The sequence below is a fragment of the Clytia hemisphaerica genome, unplaced genomic scaffold (genome assembly GCF_902728285.1).
Source record: "Clytia hemisphaerica strain Z4C2 unplaced genomic scaffold, Clytia hemisphaerica genome assembly, whole genome shotgun sequence".
NCBI lineage: Eukaryota > Metazoa > Cnidaria > Hydrozoa > Leptothecata > Clytiidae > Clytia > Clytia hemisphaerica.
In genome coordinates this window covers 563,089-584,412 of record NW_027103621.1, presented here as the reverse complement: position 1 = coordinate 584,412, position 21,324 = coordinate 563,089, and the positions used below count along the sequence as shown (strand labels likewise).

General features: G+C 35.4%; 1 protein-coding gene across 1 annotated transcript; it reads left to right on the top strand.

The window, feature by feature from the left end:
* Positions 1-219: 219 nt before the first annotated feature.
* Positions 220-20,712, top strand: LOC136802372 (F-BAR domain only protein 2-like). The gene is made up of 27 exons (XM_067059103.1): positions 220-544; positions 986-1,077; positions 1,367-1,444; positions 1,831-1,972; positions 2,383-2,454; positions 3,126-3,206; positions 3,439-3,463; positions 3,665-3,744; positions 3,953-4,051; positions 4,409-4,505; positions 5,052-5,120; positions 5,569-5,668; positions 6,152-6,297; positions 7,846-7,979; positions 8,405-8,426; positions 9,040-9,097; positions 9,850-10,073; positions 10,553-10,669; positions 10,975-11,303; positions 12,953-13,184; positions 13,458-13,959; positions 14,186-14,341; positions 15,219-15,351; positions 15,648-15,847; positions 16,357-16,421; positions 16,941-17,105; positions 19,540-20,712. The coding sequence occupies exons 1-27, from the start codon at positions 518-520 to the stop codon at positions 19,566-19,568; spliced, it is 3,474 nt and encodes a 1,157-aa protein (XP_066915204.1). The 5' UTR covers positions 220-517; the 3' UTR covers positions 19,569-20,712.
* The last annotated feature ends 612 nt before the right edge of the window (positions 20,713-21,324 follow it).

Genomic DNA, 21,324 nt, shown 5'->3' with positions numbered 1-21,324 from the left:
TGAAAGTGCTTGTTTTGTCATAGCTTTTGTAGTATTTTCTCTTATCTGTAAATCGAAACATGCATGTTTTAAACAGAAAAACATGTTTTTCATACCCTGTCTTTTTTACAATATGTGCATTCATATGCAAAATTAAGCTATCATAACGTCTATAATAACTAAAAGTTTCTTTCAGGGAAAATACCTGATTCATTTTTGGAAAATGTTTTTATATTGACCAGTATTGACTGAAAAAAATGGCTTCAAATATGAAATATAGATTTAAAAAGTTATCAAGTGGTGTTCAAAGATGTATTAATCCTTATAAAGTTTGTTATATTTTAAAGCAAAACTAACAAAAAAATTTGTACTTCTTGGAATTCCGCAATTCTTTATGGAGCTACCAAATACAATAATGATTACCTAACAATTTCTTCAAAACATCTATGATAAACATACTTCATATGTATTATCATGTTTTGTTCTATATAAATTATTTGGATTGCTGTTTGATATGTTCAGATACTGTTGGTAAATAATGGTGAATTTTTCAGAACATTTTTGGGTGAGTATTAAGTTGAGTGTTAGATTGAATATTTAATTTTCTTTTCAGTTCGTTGGCTACTTTTTTTACAATGTTTTTTTAAATTTAAAGTATTTGTTCCAGCCAACTGCAGCTCATCTAGAACTGTAATTGAATTAATTACTCGTGTACCTTTCCAAACATCTTTCGACTATAGTCTGCGCACCAGCCGTTAGAATATTTGTCAGTTTTTCATGTCCTGTTATAGTCCATTTAGCCTAGGAGCTGTTAGCGGCACTAGCGAGACCTCAACGAATGAGGGAGTCTTTAAGATGCATATGAATTTGTTTCGTTTGATAGATAAGATACTATACTCTTTTTTCGAACTTTACTGTCTCACTATTATTTTTAAGAATTGCTAAGTAAGCACCTGCATTATCACAAGTAGGTTGCATTAAATTTATTGAAATTTCTTGTTCTTAGGGTGACAAACACAATGGGTTTGACGTGCTTCAACAGAACTTCAAATTGGGTCTCAATGCGAGCAAAGAATTTGCAGACTTTTTGAAAGAAAGGTAAAATAGATATTCTTGTAAACTTTGTTCAAATTGTGTGAGTATCTCAGGGCTTGAAATGACCGTCAGACATTGGAAATGGTTCAGCATGGTTCCATAGAAATTGCTACAGGCAATAATCATAATTTTCATACAAAATTAATTAACCCTGATCAAACATTTTGTGTGACAGAAATTGTTATTTATGGCTTGAACAGCTACTTAAATTACTCCTTGCTTAGGTTTTCTGAAAAAAGTTTTGTTAACTATTATTAAAATTTAATACTTGTCTATTACCGTCTCTTTTCAGGAGTAACATAGAAGAAAGTTATTCAAAAAGTTTGTTAAAACTAGCTCACAAGTGTGCAGCAGCAAATAACAATGTTGGGTGAGTGTCACAACATTATCAATTTCAAGTGTTTGATTCTAACTAATTTAAAGTTTTTGTATGTGCTGATTTATTTACTACTATTTGATAAAATTATGGAATTTGGATAACCCACTCCGACAGCTAATTTGCTAATTTTTTTGATTTTTTTTACAATGAACTTTTCATAATACAGAATAGAATGATGAGGGATATTTTATATTTTTATTTTTTCTCAGATTTCTCAAATTTTCCACACTTTTTTCAGAATAGAATCACATTTTGATTCTATTTATTTCACTTTATTATATTATTTCAAGGTATTAGGAATAGAAAATTGCTTTGAGTTGCAATCACAATCCTATTAATATACTAATCTGTACTAATACCAACTTTCTTTTGAACAGAATATTTGAACCCTGTTGGAAGTTTCTTCAAAGCTCAACTGAAAAGCTGGCCAATGTTCACAGTCAAGTTATACTACACTTAAACGATGTCAGCAAAGCTGTTAGAGAATATGGGGAACAACAAAAAGAAAAACAAAAACATGTAATTATTCAGTTCTCTGTCGCAGCAAAGTAAATAAAGAGACTTTTTCTGTCGCAATTTTCTTTGACCACAGATTATTATGATAATTATTGTAGTTTTGTTCCATTCACACTCTATGAAGCTGCAGTTTCACACGATTTAGTTAGTGAAAGTGTGTAATTGTTAACACCATTATCTTTCAGCCCATTTCAAATTAAAAATATATATTCAACAATATATTCAACACTAAAAGCCTTGAAGCCATGTGACCAATTATCAGTAATGAAGGCTTCAAAATTCTTCAGCCTTTCAGCTGCAGATTCTGATACTCTGACAGATATATGTTGAAAATTCGAGGAACTTGAATTTGAAATGTTGGTGAAATTTTTGCTTTTTTGAGTTTCTTATTTTCTCTTATGTTTTAACCATAGATGAAAGATGATTTTTCTTCAACAAACGAGGCTGTCCAAAATCTACAACAACTAAGTGTTGCACTATTAAAGGTGAGGAATCATGCAGATTTGTATGAAAACAAACGGCATAACCAAAAAATAATCATCTCTTTGGATTTCAAGTAAAAATAACCATGAAATAAATTTGTGCATGACTTGATTTTCCAACATTATGTTTGTTGCTGTAGATCCTAAATAGGTGTGCCATTTTGACTTATGTTATACACGTTTTTTTTTTATTAGAACACCTAAAATTTGGCTGAGCCTGGATGTGCTTATTTTTTTTAGAAATTTTCAGCCTAAAATGTTCTTAAATGTGTTCTTAATTTTTCAGACTACTCTAAATCGATAATATCATGCAAAATAAAGAGCACGTAAAATTGGTAAAATTTGGACAATATTTGATTTTAGAAAATTCATCACTAAGTTCAGTTAAAACTGCTTGAAAAGAGGAAACAATTGTAGTTTCTTGTCATTTTTTTCCAAACTGAGGCTGGGCATGTTCTTAAGATGTTCTTAATTTTTCGACGAAGTTCAGACTCAACGTTCTTATAAACTGGGTTCTAATAAAAAAAAACGTGTATACCTTATTGTGGTAGTGTCATTTCTAAATTAGGATGGCTCTTTGGCATCTAAAAATATCTATTAAAGCCTTTTCTTATCCTAAAATTAGACCAGACCTCTACCATTCTCATGCCTAAATATTTTTAATCACTTTCCAGACAAAAGAAGCCTATCACCAGCGTTCACAAGAGGTTGAAAAGTATCGGAAAGAAATGACCAATCTAAAAGATATCAAAACCGTAAGAACATTTTCAGATTAATGAATACGGAACTTCTGTAGCTTTCATCCATATATTTTGTTGCTGGACTGTAGATTTTCCTAGAATTTTTCGAAATTTGTGTTTTGCCCTTTATAGTTTTGTACTTCGAGGTAATTTGATTTTGGACATTATGAGCTTTCACTTTTCAATTTTATTATCTTTATTTTCGCCATATCAATTTTTTTTATGGTATTTTGTGTTTTTTTTGTAGGCGGAAACTAAATACAAAAAGTCAAGTAAGTTGGGTTATTTTAAATTTTTATTTGTTTGGTAATTAGGCTATTGAACTTGAATAATCAGGTCGCCCTGTCCAGTAGGGATCGAAATGATAAAAATGATAAATACCTATATTTTGTTTGGTAGACTATTATCACAAGGACAATATGTTATAAAGTTTCATTTCAACGTGTTTATGAATTTGGTATTTTGTTTTCCAGCTGAGGAATATAAACAAATGGTGGAGAGAAGAGAGATTGCTCGGAAAGAGTTCCAAGAGAAAATAACTGAAATGTCACAGGTAAAAACACAAGAATCTCTTTACTTGACCTGTAACTTATAGTTTTCCCCCCGAATGTTATTCAAAAAGAATACTCCTAAAGGTATACATATATTTTGTTAATGTAAACAATTCATGCTTTGACCTTGTTTGAGGGAAGACAGTATCTGAGTATTATATGAAATCTTTTATAATAATCACAACATCATTATGTGAAAATTTTTCTCAGAAACTTCAAACTGTTGAAGAGTCCCACCTGAAGCAGATGTTAGAGTTATTGTCGAAATATGGAGAATCTATCAAAGTTGAAAGATTTCTTCTGGAACAAGTAAGTTGATGCCATTGGGATTTATTTGACTTCTCACTTGAACAGAGGAAGATCAAAACTCGATACTAATTCACTCAATACTATTGGACTTTCTTCGACTCAACTGCTAGTTGAAAAAACCTCAGAATCGTAGTCAGCTACTTAAAAGTTGGTTCCAAACGGTAAAGATTGGGCACAAAAATTCATAGATATTGGTTTTTGATTAAAAAACAACAAAAAAGTTTAAATGAGAACCACAAATAGATTATTAGGTCTAAAGTTGCTGCTACTTTTGGTTGGCTACTTTACCTAAAAAAAAAGGCCCGAACCTTAAGGAACCTAAGAATAGTCACATTTTATTACATTTTAAAACCATAGATCATTGATGAATTTGGACGGAACATGGTAGCACTCACAGTTGACAAACTATTACAACAGTTCATCAATTTAAAACAAACTGGAAAAGATGTACCAGGTATGCCAGTGTTCTTATACCGTAGATGAAAGATGATTTTTCTACAACAAACGAGGCTGAAGACTCTTCTTTATAGGCGGATTTATTTACAAGACAATGGAGTTTTTTTGTCTCAATACTTGATGATTAAAATCGAAAAGAATGTAAAGTTTTTTTGCCTGGTGTATTTTTCAACTTCACACGCTAAGGCAACACTGCTTTCAATTTTCGATTTGGGATTCATTTTGATCATTTAGCTGCCTCATTAAATTCATTTCAATAAGCTACTCTCGGATACCTAATAGCTGAATAGCCGTCCCCCCCGCTAATAAATTTTTCGAAAATTTTCCAACCAGGAAATTTTTATTCCAACCCCGCGCTTATTAAGTTTTGAGAGTTTTTCCAATCCCCCCGCTTATTCCAATCCCGCCAGCTATTAAGTACCCGAAAGTATTCTTGCTGATTCCAAGCCGCCTAAAACAGTTCTGGATATTTATTAAGATATGAAGTTTTTAAATCCTTTTTGCTGGCTTAAGTTCTTACTCAATCTATTTTGTGTGTTGTTAGCACAAATCGACTTTGAGGAGATCACCTTGGAAACGCAACCTGTTGACTTGGAAGCTGTAGCCCAAGCACGTGAGTAAAATTATCTTTGTTTCTGCAAACTTTGATCCAACCCACAACCATTTCGCTAAAGCCTGCTTTTAAGTGGATTGGGTTTGAATTCAGCCTCAATCAGTTGCAGTAGGTTTGCAAAACACAAAAGTCGAAAAATGGACCCTTTGTAGTGTGCCAATTTCGAAAAGTTTAGATTTTTTTCAGGGTCACTTAAGTAGGGTCCATTACTTCGAACACGGGCTTCAAGAATAATACCTACTGGGGTGGATTTAACACTGTTTAAAATTTCTATGTAAATTAGTTGCCGAAATTCTTGGTCGTTCGAAGATCAAACTAGAGAACGTCAGTTTTGTATTTTATAATTTATTTCATAATTTATGTACGGCTTTTTTACAGTTGAGGCTTAGAATAGGGTTCAAGTAATTTGGAACATTTTAAAATTATCTTGTCTTTCATTTCCTTACAGTCAAAGAAGAAAAACAAAAACGCAAGAAAGAGAAACAAAACAAACGAGCTGAACGCAAAACCAAGAAAAAGGAGAAAACAACGGTCACTAACGGTTCAGTGTAAGTGATTCTAATTTGATAAGTAATCATTTGATGATAAAACCATAAATTTATAAAGCCCGAAGGACTAGTTGTCGTGCTTTGGCTGAAAAGTATGCCGTGGTTAGGTATAAAATCTTACCTAAGTCACGTGACATTACAATAGAATCTCAGCTCTTGACCAGGATTTTTGAAAACAATGGCAACTATATTTCTTGCTATTTTCACTTTTTTTTTGCCTGCGATGGCTTAAAGTACCTACGACCTTCAGGTTTTACAGAAATCTGTGGATAAAACCCTTGTATCGTTATCTCAAGGCTAGTAGGGGTTCATTTCAAGTTGTTGCAAAATGTGCTCTGTATTGTATTGTATAAAGTAAATAGTGGACTGAGCCTTCGTTTGGTGTTGAGAAGATGATTTTAATACAATCTGAAAAGAATCGCGAGAATTCTGTAACTTGAAAAACCTCTATCAATAATTTCATTTCATTCCTTCCCCTTCCAGTGAGAAAGTATCCGAAGAAACTGTTGAACCAGTTCCCGAAGGTCTTGAACTGGACGAAGAAGGCTACGTCATTCGAAAGAACAGCGATAGTATCCAATCGGGGAAAAACGAAGATTCCGATTCGGATTGGAATGATTCCGATTCTGGTAAGTGACAATTTTTATCTCAGTAATATTTAGAAAAGGTTGAGGGGCTTTGTTGTTGAGGAAACTGTCAAACTTTAGACTACTGATAATCAGGCTTTCGAACTTTTACTGAAACTCTGCATCAAAATCTTCGTTTCGATTTGTGCCCTAATGACAATATACTAAATATCTTGTTAAGCTTATGTAGCCCTTGAAAAGTATTACGAGGTCACACTGTACAGTATATGGCCCCCAAAACGGAGACGGCCCCCAAAACGGAGGTCGTCATTAAAATGAGGATTCTGACTTGTAGATTTATCAGAATTAAACGATTTTCGTTTATTTTGAAAGAATGATGGTTATACTAAAAAATGAGTATGTTTTTGCTGGTTTGAGACAGATTCAAAATAACATATTTGCGTCTGAAGGGGATATTTTAACACTAAAATTAGATAAAAATTGCATATAACTCACTCTAGCTCCTTGGATATTGAAAATAAGTTATGAAAATGGGGTATAGGAAACTTTCTACACCTAATGCCGTTCAGAAAATGCAGATACATCTGTGACTTTAGAGGATGGGTAAAAGATATAGCATCTTAAAGGTCAACCAGTATTTTGGGACCCTAGAATCAGCATTGATAAAACCGAAAATTCTAAATATGAGAAACAGCAAAAAATCTTGGAATTCCATTCCTATCAGATTGAGTTAATAGCTTATAACAAAAAATTAACATTATATATAAATTTTTTCGCTGAATCAGCAAAAACGGCAAATTCTGTAATTTTTTTGCAAAATATAGGAGAAAACTACCTTTAAAGCTTAATATTTTCAGTTTCAGTTAAGCTTTTCTTCTGAAATTTTTACAGCTTATTCCATACATGAATGGAACTATTTTCAAAAGACATGGATTTTCAGAAACTTGATTAAGACGTTGTTAAATCTAAATTGTCATTTTGAAAATTTCTAAATTTTCAGTTTGGACTTTGCAATATCGAAAATCCTGAAATATTTCATAAAAATCATAAATTTTATATCCATCGGGTCGTAAATTTAAGGGTGAACACAAAATATGCTCAAAGTTTTTCCCCCTATTACCACCGGACTTAATAATTTGATTTTAACTGCACCTACATTTTGGGGGCCCCAAACCTCCGTTTTGACAACCAGGGGCATACTGTAAAAATTTTATCAAACAAATTTATGCCCAAAACATTCTAAATCACATTTCAAAACTATGGTCAAAATTTTGTATTCATATCTTAAAGATATCTCGAGAAATTGCTAAAATTGCAAACCTCCGTTTTGGGGGCCATTAGAAAAAAGCTACCTATCTTTAAGCGATTGAAAAATATTGTTGAAATTGAAAATTATGAAAAAGAACTGTCGGGAAATAAAGTAGAGATGTTAAAGTTTTTCATGCAGCAAAAATTTTTGTAAAACCTCTTTTCCTCTAGATGTGAGAGAAATTTTAAATTTGATCGACGTTTTGGGGGCCACACACTGTATGCTAACAATTCTCAACCCCAAAATGATAGCTTTTTCATGATTCTTTTTTCTTTACTAAGATGACGACAATCAGAAAATCCAAGTTCGAATCAAACCAGTTGAAGCGAATAAACCTGGAAGTAATTCGGACCTAACGGACGAACAACTGAAAAAGTTGACAACGACACTAACTCTCATGTCTCCTGCTTCTGTGGTAAGATACAAATATAAATTCTTTCTTCCGTGTCAATGTCAGGAATAGAGGTATTTTAGCCCATGACACATGGAATATGGTGTTAAAAATAAGATTTATCATTACGGAAAGTGCTATTATGTATGTTCACCTAACTGTCACGCAACGTTGTTTTTAACGTTCATCTAACGTTCTATGGACGTTAGGGATGTTAGAAATACGTTATTATGACGCTCTTTGCCATCTATATATGGAACAATCTCAAAAGGGAGGAAGAATTTTTAGTCTGAGAAGGTTGAGAGAGTGCTATGACAAGTTTGAGCACTCGACCACTTGGTAATACATGTATCGAATTCTATCATGCATTGGTTTTTTAAACCCGCTAACCAGTACAAACCCGTTTATCATCAAAACGCTTAAATAAATATTTTCTTTCTTTGTTTCAGCAACAAAAGATGCAACTTCAAAGTAAGTCATTCTCTTTGATTAACTTTGTCCTGTAGCCATGATAAGAGTTGGTCTGATCAGTACCCAAAGAACTGAATTTAATCATGCCCAGTTTCCGGCTGTAAATATTATAGTGAAGATTATTTATTATTGTGTATTGGGCTCTTCCAGTAAATTTTCGTACATAAAAGGGTGGAGGATAAAATTTGCCTTGTCCGGGGGCTAAATTTCCAAAAAATGTTATACATTAAGGGAATTTAATTTGGCGGATGACTGAAAAAGTTTTTTCAGAGGGAATTTAATTTGGCGGATCGGCAAAGAAACAAATTTTGGCTGGAATTTAATTTGGCGGACTACGAGTTTGAAGGTTCAAAATCAGTGTCAAAATGTTGAAAATACGCCCATTTAGGGCCTAAATAGTGGAAAATCGAACTAAATACGAGAAAACCTATATTTGGCGGAAATTTAATTTGGTGGATGCTGGAAAAAATTAATTTTGGCGGAACATTTCGGCAAAGTCCGCCAAATCCGCTAAATTTTCTTCCCGCCAAAATCTCTTCCTGTCCCCCAAATTCTAATTTTTTCTGGAAAAGCTCATTATAATTTCTTTCATTCGTATTTTTATCGTTTTCAGAAGAAGAGAAGAAGTTGGTATGGGGAAGCTCGGGCAGTCTAAACAAACTCAGTGCCAAGTAAGCTGGCTTTAAGATTTGGTTAAAATTCCCTGCGAATTGGATTAAAATTCATTTATGTCTTTGTGTTTGTTTTAAATATTCAGTGAAAATGCCATAACCTAAGATTTTGAGACAATCTTTCGCTTTTTTTCGGGCTGGTAGTACTTTGAAATGAAAGTGGATAAGAAACAAGTTTATTCCAAATATGCTTTCAAAGTTTTAGGTGCTTCAAATATTAAATAGAGAAAATTTGCTCTACAAGGCTGCTACGTCTGCCAGAAATGTCTGCAATTAGGTTAAAGTCTGGAAATGTCTGGAAAATCTGGAAAACGTCTGGAATTGGCATACATGTCTGGAAAAATATGGAATTTGAAGGAAATAGTCCTGAATGAAGCCTAGTAAACTTTCCGGAAATAGGAAACTTTTACCCTGGCATTTGAAATTCTTAAAAATTTTTGCTCGCTTCACTCGCAACCAAATCTTTACATACATGTTCATTCTTAAATTTCTCATTACGTTGTATTCCTCAATCTGGCCTTTCAAATAAAGTTAAGGAAAAACTGAAAAGCTTCCTAATGGATGAGATGTCTGGAAAATATTGGGTATTTCGTCAAAATATCTGGAAATTCTCTGACATTTTCAGGTAGAAAATCTGGGAAACATGGCTTTTTAGACTAAAAGTCTGGAATTTTGAACTTGGCAAACCTTTAGCAACCCTGGCTCTAGTCACGACACACATTAAAAAAATTCAACTATTCTTTTCTTTCCAGGTCTCGGTCTAACAACGATCTCTTGGGAATCGACAAGAACTCAGACACGGCTAGTCTTCACAGTTTACCAATGAACTCGTCAATACCATGTCTCGATTTGAATTCACCGACAATGGCTGATTCTTCAAGTGACAACAACCTTGGCAGTACCAGTGGAGGTGGCGCAACGTTCGATGCCTCGTTTAGCTCGTCACCGATGGCCTCACCCTTAAATGAAAAGAGAGGTAAGCGAGTCAAAGAGAGCGTTGCGCATAAAAAGTTAACGGCCTCCGAGCGAGTATTTTTTCTCTAACTTGAAATTATCTTGAGTGGGTTAAGAAAGTAAGAAAGAGACCATATATGAAAATGTATAGAAGGTAGTGTCAGTCTACACAATAGACAGATCCAGATTTTTAGGCCTTAATCTTGATCTCTAGGCACTGCTGTATACGGCCTCTAGTAACCCCCACCGGGAATTGCTTATTAATCGGTTTAAAAATAATAGACAACTTTCACAAAAGATGTTTATCCGAAGAATTTCAATTTTCAAAACAAGAGCAACGCTCATACCCCGAAGAGTAGGAGTTATACGCTCGAAACGAAGGAAGATATGACGTAACCTAGGTAGTGTTGAATTAAAAAAAAACGTTAGGCTTAACCTCTTTGTTGATATTTTATTGAATAAAAAACCTGATGAAAAACCTTTTTTTACTTTCGTTTTCAGGTGGTCCTGGTTCAACGAATCTGTCACCAGCGGAAAGCATTGATCGCTCCGTCGACTCTCTCGGATCACGTGATTTGGAACCGCCTCCTCTACCGATGAAAGCGAGGACACTTTCAGGTAAGATAGATATAATATTTGATAATCTCCCTAAGCTTTTAGCTGTGCAATCTTGTGTGATAATGTCAAATTTCCCAATTTTCAATTAACTTGTTTTCCAAAATACTTCAAATAAACATTTTCACGAGTAAATTAATCAAGAATATGATAAATTGTACTCCTGCGTACTCATTATATCAGAACTTGTGATGTTGGGTCATCAATTCAAACTTGGAGTCCCCTCTTTTAAAAGATGAGAATTTTCGGTCCGAACGAAAGTATATTCAGATGAAATGTTAGCTTTTCGTTATCCGATTCTTTTACAGGTGTCTGTAGCACAGAGCAGAACTCCAAAGAGAGCAGCAGCGAAAGTTTGAATATCCTCAAACCGACTACAGTGGAGGAGCCCTCAAAAAACACGGACGCCATCTCCACCCCAGAGATAAACATGTTCTCTAATAAACTCTTCATGGAAGATCCAATAGACAAAACTAAATCTCTACCCGCCCGGGGTGGTTTGGTGGGACTCGAACCGTTAAAGCCACCGCCCACTGAGAAAAGAACTTCAGCGACTCTACGGGGCCCTCCAGGCGCAGGGTCGTCGAAAGTGGCCACTGGCTCTGGAACGTCAGTACCAAGGCCTAAACCAGGCCAGGTAAGATGCACTTTTTGGACCTACCCCGGTGGAGGTCCTATAAATTAACCTCTGTTCGTTCGTCCGTCCGTCCGTCCGTCCGTCCGTCCGTCCGTTCGTTCGTTCGTTACCAACTTTTCTCGAGATTGGCTCATTAGTTTTTTTCAGATTTTTTGCACAAAGATGTGTAACTATAAACCCTCGAATGTGACAGGTTTTTTGGACTTTGTGAAAAATTGGATCATTTATTTTTTCTATTTTTTTGCATGAAAGTAGGGTACCATCATAAGTAAAAGATGGCTCAAGCAGGATTTTGCAAAAAAAATTTGTTGGCTCAAAAAACGCATGTTTATCTATAAGAATCACTATTAATAAGCATACATCAATGTTCTTAGTCAAATTACTCAATTTTTTTATGAGATAGATGTTTTTTTTGCTCACGAGGGCTTACTTTTGAAGAATATGTGTGTTTAGACAGGAAATTTTGGTTGCTTGGCGTGATTTTATGGAAAAACTGGCCAAATTCGATATTTTTTTATAAGCACGTTATCAATTACTTAGGTATTAGCTTTTCTCGAGATTGGCTCTTTCATTCTTTATGATTTTTTGCACAAAGATGCATAACTATAAACCCTCGAATGTGACGGAGCCCGATTTTCGAACAAAAATGTTTTTGGGCAAATTTGGACCAAAAAACGGCTAAAAGCGGGTTTTTTGGACTTGAAAAATTGGATTTTTTGCATGAAAGTAGGTAAAAGATGGCTCAAGCAGATTTTTTTAAAAAAATAACTTTTCAGCTCAAAAAGCGCATCTTTATCTATAAGAATCACTATTAATAAGCATACATTAATGTTCTTAGCCAAATTACTCAATTTTTTGATGAGATGGATGTTTTTTTGCTCACAAAGTCTTGAATATGAAAGAATATTTCAAGAGCATGAAATTTTGGTTTCTAAATGTTTTTTTTATAAGAAACAAACGACTAATTTTAATAGATCGTCACTATTTGTGTTCTGAATGATTGTTTAATGGTCACGTCACATAGATATCAATTATATATGTGTTAAATGCACAACCAGGTAGGTCCATAAAAGTATCACTTGTTAGTATCATTATGATTTAATTAAAAAATTAAAAATTGTACCATGCTCCTTCACCTTGTAGAGCACTCTTAAAGCATCGCTTAAACTTTGATACATAATTATGCTCTAGCTAATCAATAAGAGAGTGAAGTTAACTACGAAATTGTCCCTTAAAGTAAAGTGGTTTTGAGTTATGACCTGCAGGCCAGACGGAGGTTAGGTAGACTCCTTCCCGGGGCGGTGACCCTCCGGATTTTTTTCCAATTTTTTAGAACCCCTTGGATTTTTCCCCCTTTCTGAATTTTGACCTCGTTATACTGACCACCCTGGATTTTCAACCCAATTTTACCGACCACCCTGGATTTTTTTATTAAAAAAAACTGATTTTTGGAATAGCCCAATGATCGACATAAGATTTATGAAATCCCTAAGATCCTGGTTATCCAGGGGGTTGAGCATCTTAATACGATGGTTATCTTTAAAAAGAGGATACCCACAGGCTTTTCTTAAGTAGGGATGACAGGGTCTTGTGATCACCCTAAAGAATGTTTTCTCAGATTTACTAACTGCTCCCTTTTCCAATTGTAGTTAATAGCGCCACCCGCAAGCGGTCCTTCACGACGCAACACAATGCATACACAACAACACACAACCACTTCACAACAACAAAAGCAGCCACAACCCGTCGCCGTCCCACCGTCAACGTCAGCTTCTGCGGCTCCGCAGCCGCCTAACGTCGCAAGTAATAGTTCGCTATCTGACTTACTGGACATTAACTTTTCATCGACTGCTCCGACACTGGCTCCAGTCACGACGTCTGGTAAGAGGTTTTTATTGAATTATAACTTGAGCATTTTTTAATTTTTTTACCTAAGGGGGGATCTTGGCCTGTCCATAATCTTTGAGGTGACTTTTTGTGGCATGATAGATTCTGATAGATATTTTTTGCGATGTTTTTCCTATTCGTTTTTCGACTGCAAAGTAAAATCAAACCGAACGACCGCGAGTAATGTAATCTCAGATCGTGTAAATTTCAAATTTCAAGGCTGTTAAATACTTGTCTAGTATTAAGGTATTCTTTTTTATTTTGCAGAAAACACAACGGCACACTGGGTCAACCCCGATCTCACAGAATCGACATCTAACGACAAATTAGCGGCAACCAACACCACTTCCTCGACAAAAACAACGAGTTCAACCAGTTCTGCTTCCTTATCGCAAGCGCCACTCGTACCCACAAAATCACCACCGAACGAGACCACAAATTCCCTTCTACAACCAACGGCTACGTCCACTGGACCCGTGTCGCCAAACATTCAACCACTGGCACCTCCGGCCCAAAAACAACCACCAAAAGCTAGTTCAGCACCTTCGACTAACACCAAACAATCGGCGTTTGAAGAAAACTCGACTCCTCCGGCTCTACCGAGACGCAATACAACCGGCCCATTAGCGCCACCTCCCCAGGTGACCCCTGCGGCTCCGACGACAGCAGGTCTCGCGGCATCCTCGGGAGCTCAAGAAAGAGCGATACCTATCGCAGTAGCATTTATGGAAACTATAAATGGAGTTTTCAAAGGAGCTGATGAGAAAAGGCGAGTCGCCTGTTTAGTTGCCACGGAAACTTTGTATAAAATTGTCCAGAATTGTCTTCAAATTTTAAAAAACATTTAAAGTTACATCTTGATTCTAAAAATTAATCAACCACAACAATGTCGAGTATCATTAGATAGATAATTTTTAAGGAGAGTTTCGTAACTTGGAAGAGTTCTAAACTGACTGATAAAATGATTTTACACTATTATCACATTTTCTTAACAGTTGTATAGTCCGCGTCACAGGTGATATGACGATATCATTTCCCGCCAACATCATTTCCATGCTGTCAAACAACGCCTCTCCGCCCGTTCTCTCTTTCTTGGTCAACGGAACTTCATCACTGGAACAGATTTTCCCTAACAAAGCTCTTGTAGAAAGGTAAAATTCTAAATGTAATGGTGTTTCAGCTTATAAAAATTAACTGCCGTTATCTAGAAGAAAGAGGCACATTGATGTGGTGGTCATTGTTCTTGACTCCCGTCTGGGAGGTCTGAGTTCGATTCCCATTGTAGTACTACGGTTCACTTGGCAAGTGAACAGCCCTTCGTCGGGTTTGGGTCGACCCAAACCATGTGAGGGGAATTGGGTGTCACTACTCTGATACAAGAGTGTGGGTGATATGCCAGACACTGTGGTGCGTGGTTTCACTTATCCCGTTCTGCGCCTGTGACGAGCTATTTGCTCTCCCCCGTAGTTCGAGTGTTGTCACTATGCATCATAGTATCTGTGTCTCGCGTGCACAAAACCAGCGGTGTCTGGACAGCGCTAAGCGTTCCGACTTGAAAAAAGAGAAATTCCTTCTTCGTAAGGAGTAGGACCCATTGGGGAGGGCTAATATCATATCATCTAGAAGAAAACGTTCGAATGCAGAGAGGTGATTTTTTACGCAAATTTAATGTTTGCTTCCCTAATGGTGGAAGCTACGTAACTTAGTCTCAAAAATCTCTTATATATGCCAAACTGTATGAATGCGTCTTTATTTTTCCCGGTATAGCTCATTGAACAATCACAATTACAGAAGCTGAATCCCTACCCATGCAAGCTTACTGTCCTTACATACTTTGCCATAAAGCTTAGCTTCATAAGTGGATGTTAGGTTTTGAAGATCCGTCAAGATTAGAGTCAATTTCTGACAATTTAGAAGTGAAATTCCATTATAACATAAAGCTGGTAAGTCCGGCTATCCATGTTTATTAACCTTAAAATAAACAACGTTAAGCTGTTTTGATGACCCTGATTTTTCTTTTCTTAACAGAGGAGGGCAATTGCCAGGAGGAGAAGGGATGACATTCAAATTCAACATGGCAGCACTGGCTGCGTACCTCAAGAAACAATCGGAACAAGGAACCAGAGCGTCTTATTACAATATCGATATTTTGAAATACCAGGTAATAATTTTTCTGTGGTGTTGCTTTTTTTTGTCGAGGAGGGAATAATATAAGGTTGAAAAAGTGCAAGGTCCTTGTTTATGAATATGAAAGTGAGGCCACAGTCAACCATTTCATTAAAATTGACCAAATTTTAAACAACTTTGTTGAAATGTGATATGCAAGCTTTATCGTACGTTAAATTTAGTGATTAGTTTTTTATCTATATATTTTACTCGAGGTAATTAAATCTTTTCTTACCACTGTCCATGTATTGCCTCCATCAACATACACAATCCCTGTAATCCATTTTTCAGGTTCGGTGTAGTGGTATGAATTCTGCGCCTTTACAACTTTCCGCCCATTGGCGATGCGATCCTACACAAACTGACTTGAAGATCGATTACAAATACAACCCGACCTCCATGTCTTCGCCTGTTGCCCTTAACAACGTTTCAGTAGTGGTACCCATTGATGGTGGAGTGACTATAATGCAATCGAAACCTACTGCCATTTGGTAAGTTCCGCCTGCCCTTGTTGTCCATGGGGTCAACTTATGCTTGTCCGGAGGTTAGACCTGCTGTCCGGGGGGTCAAAAGTCATAATGTCCGGGGGCAAATTTCCAAAAAATGTTATATCCTCCACCCCGCCCCATATTTAAATTTTTTCTGGAAAAGCCCATTCCACTTTTCAAAGGATTCTTTTGTCATTTTGTGAACATGTTAGAAAAAAGGCTATGGCTAGTAGACACAGTTATAGAGATTACAATGTATATAACAAATAATTTCCTTGGATTATTTTCTGCGCAGAAGTTATGTCCTTTTTGGACAGGCCATAAGTTATACAAGCAAATATATACTTGCAATCAGGTAGTCACCCCATTGATAAGTCGGGTAACCTCTATATGGATGGATAGAGCCTGGCTTGCTCCCCAACATAATTATATTAGTAATTTTCACATATTGTAAATTTTAGTTTAATTTATGCAGACAAATAAATTATTTTTGAATTAAATCGAATTCGCAGGTCGAGTGAGCACCAAAGATGTATGTGGAAGCTGGCTGCTATATCTTCCAACGCTGAAGATGGAGGTAGGTGACTCTTTGCTAATATTGGGATAAGATGGAGTTTTTATAAGATACTTCACTAATTGGTCATTTGAAGTAATAGAGATGACGCGTTCTTTAGAAAAAGTAACAAAATTGTTCTTATTACACATTAACGGCCAACCAAACCAAATAAGAGCTTGTAAAAACTCTAGCTTGTCCCCGAAAATATGGGACGAGATGAAAGTATCTTATAAAAACTCCATTTCATCTGAAAAATATTGTTGATATTTCTGTATTTCTGTTCCCAAAAATATCATAACTCGAACACGCACGGGGAACTCAAATTTGTCCGAGTTAAGGAAATTTCGAGTTGTGGAGTAAAGCTCATAAGGCATTACGGAGACACACTGTATTTTAAGAACTAGACCTCTTGATATTTTTGGAATATAAGGCATTATATAGTTCTAAATTTGTTCTTAGCTTTCGATCAAACTCCAAAACTCGATTTTATGTTCTTATAAAATTGTCCAAACAAAAAGCGTTTAATTCTCTTCTACTTAGGTACGAACGCATTACGTGCAAGGTTCGACATCACACAAGGTCCAACAACGTGCGTACCTATCGCCATACAATTCACAGGGGAGGGGAGCACTATAAGCGCATTGAATTTCGACTTGACGTCCAACGCTTACAAATTGTCACTGGTCAAGAAACGGCTCACGTCAGGTACAGTATATATAATTTTTACTCACTTTACTGAAATATACCTTGAAAACGGCCCTGGCCGAAACATGTTGGAAATTTCTAGCATCTAATGGTATTTTTGTCTCGATCCTCCGTTCGATATATAATTTTTACTCACGGTTTAATCGTTTTTTTGAAAGGAAACATCCAGAAAACGATTTTATCGACTGTTTTATCGTTCGAGGTTTTTTGGGTGCATATTTAAACAAAAGTTCATAGAAAGTATTATATTAAAGTATTACGGTATTCATACAAACTATGGTCAACAATCATGGTGGTAATATTTTAGAAACAAAGGGAAATTCCCACGAATTTTCAAAAACACAAACGATTTGGAAGTGCGCTAAGTTAGATTGGAAGGGACGCTAGACTTAAGACTATAGGAATGGAGGATCCAAAAATTATGGCTCAATGAGGCTCAGAATATAGCCTGTAAGTCTATTACACCGTACCAAATTGAAATATCTAATTAAATTTAAGAGATGGGTTATCTGGTACCAGATGTGGAAATATGCTACGACACGCTTTGCTCTGAAGGTCGGGCATATTTTAACATCTGGAAGCTTTGCATTACGGGATTTGACTTGGCCGCGTGTAAACATTTTGTGAGGAGCTTGGAAACGATCAACATAGCAAGTCAGCATCTGATTCCATATCGGATGCGGGTGCTAGGCAGAAAATAATAACAAATCTGATTCGCATCAGATTTGTTATATTTTCTAGGCTAGCACCATATTCGATATTAGCACCATATTCGATTCATGTACAAACCCTAATTTAGCTTCATTTACATGAAAATACAACTTAAAACATGAATTTATTGCTTTTTCCTACTTACCTAGACATACTCGATAAGTATTACACTAAACTTCATAGTTTTCAGGGCAACAGGACCAAAAAAGTGAATTTTCAATGTGCTCTGTAAAATTACAAAATTGGGCTTTTCTGTTGGTACACAAAAGGTAAGGTTTATCGTTAGTAAGATACAAACTACCTATACAGAAGTCTGTAGATCTTTCTGAAGACAAAATTATCTGTTTTGTACACATGTTTGTACTGCTGCTAGAGACTTTGACTGACTTTGACTGTTGTCGGTCAGTCGGTTGTGTTTAGTTGTCTGGCGGTCAACAGTCGTTTTGATAGGACCGCACAAGATTATACCAACATGAAACTTACTGAAAAAGCATAAGGAACATACCTGTTACTGTTTCTTTATGATCTTTGAGTTTGGATTTGAGAAAAATCAGTAAAAATCAGTCCACCAAAAAAACCAAAAATAATCAACATTTGTGTGTAAAAAACAATTTTTAAAAGGTTGGTGCATTTACAGAAATTACACTGAATACTAAAAGTAATACTAAGAAAGCATAAAGACATTTATATTGTAAAAAAGTCCACCAAAACCAGGGGGGGGGGGTCAGTACTAAAATGTAAGACATACATGAGTACTAAAAGGATTTTCGCTAATTTTTGACATACCCCCACCTATTTTTCGAAAATGTTATTTTAGTACACATGTACTAAAATTATTTTGAGCAATTTAACATAGATACCACCCATTTTTTGCCCTTTTACGGGTTTAAATTTACCAAAATGGGGTCATTGTTACAAACCTAGTCGAATTTAGCGCATCAATCTGCAAAATAATATGATTTTATTACTAAACTGTGCTAAACTGTACATAAAAATATTTTTAAAAAATATTTAAAAAATTGGAAAAATTCTGAAAGATTTCTGAAGATTTTTTCGAAAATTCCTGAAAAAAAAAATCAAATTTTTTCCAAAATTGTTAAAAAAAATGCTCCATTTTGGCTGATTTTAGAACAAAATACTAAGATTTTTCAAAAATTTCTTTAAGGGACCACCCTTTTTGGTATTTTAGTACACATGGTACTAAAATCATTTTTGAGCTTTTTTGCATACCACCACGTCACTAAATGTCATGATGTCTGAGATTTTAGTACCGACCCCCCCTGCCAAAACAAACCAAAAAACAACCAAAATCCAACAAAAGTTCTTCACTGTACTTGCCCTTCTTGAATCCGAAATTTGCTTTGTCATTGAAGCGCCAAAACTATATAAATAAAATTAGTTTTTGTCGGTCGGCGCAGCAGACATTTTCATGCTAAATTCAGTCGGGACGAGCAATATTCTTGCCCAAGGGAAGATATAGCCATTGAACCCGACTGTTATCGGCACATCAAAGGGCCACTACTAAATCTCTCCGATGGTATATTGGTCCGCTCCTTTAGAGCTTTAGCGTGGGCGGCCGCCAATACGCCATCGGAATATCAGATAAAGAGATGGCCCAAAATCGACTTTCTCGCCCGTGCTACAAATTTCGAAAAACTAGGAAATAAGCTAAAATTCTCAATAGATTTTGACCATGATTGTATATCTTTTTATTACTTTACAGGTAAATATATCGTGGAGAAGGAGAGGTGAAAGGATGTGCTACCGTTAGACGCTAACTATTTGTAATACCTTTTGAATATCAAAATATCAAAACAAGGAATTGAAGATCCTTATCACTGACGCTCTCAGGCCGGCTACGACATGCAGACCATCTTCTTCATTCGTTATCGATCGAATCAATTTTTTTCGATGACAGTTACTAAAGACAAGGCGTAGTTACGAGAATATGCAAAGTATCGGTAATTCAACCAATAGTCAAAGTGGCCGGGCTATGATCCCCTGGATTATGTCATTTTCACGTTCTTTTTTGACGTTTTGTCGTCAATTTTTTGACGTTATGCCGTTAATTTTTGACGTCATCTTCCTACTCAAATGCTGGTTATTTGACACATACACATTTTCAATACCAACAACAACTTTATTACTCTTGGTGACGTAACAAAAATGACGTCATTATGATCACGTGGACTCTTTCCAGGACGTCATGATTATGCAATTATTTAAACGAGTTGATAATTTTTACGTACAGTTTCAAATATTTTCTGACCCGTCCGTCCTACTAAACTATGTTTCAGTTTTGTTTTTTTATAGTGTGAACTGAATAATGATTTATTTTTCAATTCCAATTTTTTCTTCTATAAAGTTCTCGTTACATGAGGCAATATTTAAGGAACTTGACAGATCGAAAAGTACCTAATTATGAACATTTCTAGCTATAAAACCTTATACCGTGGAAATTGAATGCAAAATCACGACTCCATATTATCGAAAATTCTGAAGATTTAACTCGTCGATTAAGTCTGAATTTACCGGAGTTTTTTTGTAGTATATTCAACTCTCTCTAATTCAAATATTGACCATAAAATTGGTCTCCTCAGCTGGAAAGTGATTAAAACTACTCTCTGTAGTTCGATTCTTCCTCTAATTCGAAGAACATTTTAGGTCCCTTGAAGATGGAATTGAATCGGGTTAATCGGGAATTTTGAAGCTATAACTCGTCGATCAAATCTGAATGAATCTGAGTTGCTTTTTGTAGTATATCAACATTCGAATTCTTGGCAGCTCCCTTTGTATTGTTAAATTCATATGTTTAAAACTAGGTTTATGTATGTTATTATTTTCTAGTCAATTTTAATTATTAATTCAGTATCCTTTTTTACAAGGACATTAGTCATTCTTTCTCTCGGGGTTTTTTCTGCCCGGATTTAACGAATATTGTTAGATACGTAAAAAAATCGGATTTCTACACAAGGATTAAAGATTCTAGAAATTTGAGACCCACTGGATATTGTATAGAATAGGTTTTGCGTAAAAAAAGTCGACCTAAAAGATATGATAAATACTAAAATATCTAAGTAGGCTTTTTCATAAATCATTTTTGGTGAAACGACTTCCTCGTTTAGAAACCTTGTTACCAAGGTGATTATATCCATTGAGATTTCAAGCGTTATTTTATAAATAAAGTGAACTTCTTATGAACCCCTTTGGGAATCAGTTACCATAGCAATATTTTGAAAACGAGGTAAGCGTTGCTCAATTTACGAAAAGGTCTATGGTACATTCGATATATTTTAATCTTTTGAGTGCAAGTAGACATATCTTTGTCGCATATAGATTTTTTGAATCAGAGAATGAATGTCAATGATCGCTTCTTTTCAAAGTAACTAAATATCGATTAAACCAGCGAGGTAGCGTCTTACAAATACTATACTATTACAGTCCAAAGATATCCTGCATTCGCGGTAAACGTATCTTCCTTGCATCCCGCAATTGCGGCTTATAACAT

Bases quoted from the DNA above. Each gene is read 5' to 3' on its own strand.
- LOC136802372 (XM_067059103.1), top strand. From the start codon at position 518: ATGGTGAATTTTTCAGAACATTTTTGG. The intron at 2,455-3,125 runs GTGAGGAATCAT...ATCACTTTCCAG, and splicing joins TAAGTGTTGCACTATTAAAG to ACAAAAGAAGCCTATCACCA. The intron at 9,098-9,849 runs GTAAGCTGGCTT...TTTTCTTTCCAG, and splicing joins CTAAACAAACTCAGTGCCAA to GTCTCGGTCTAACAACGATC.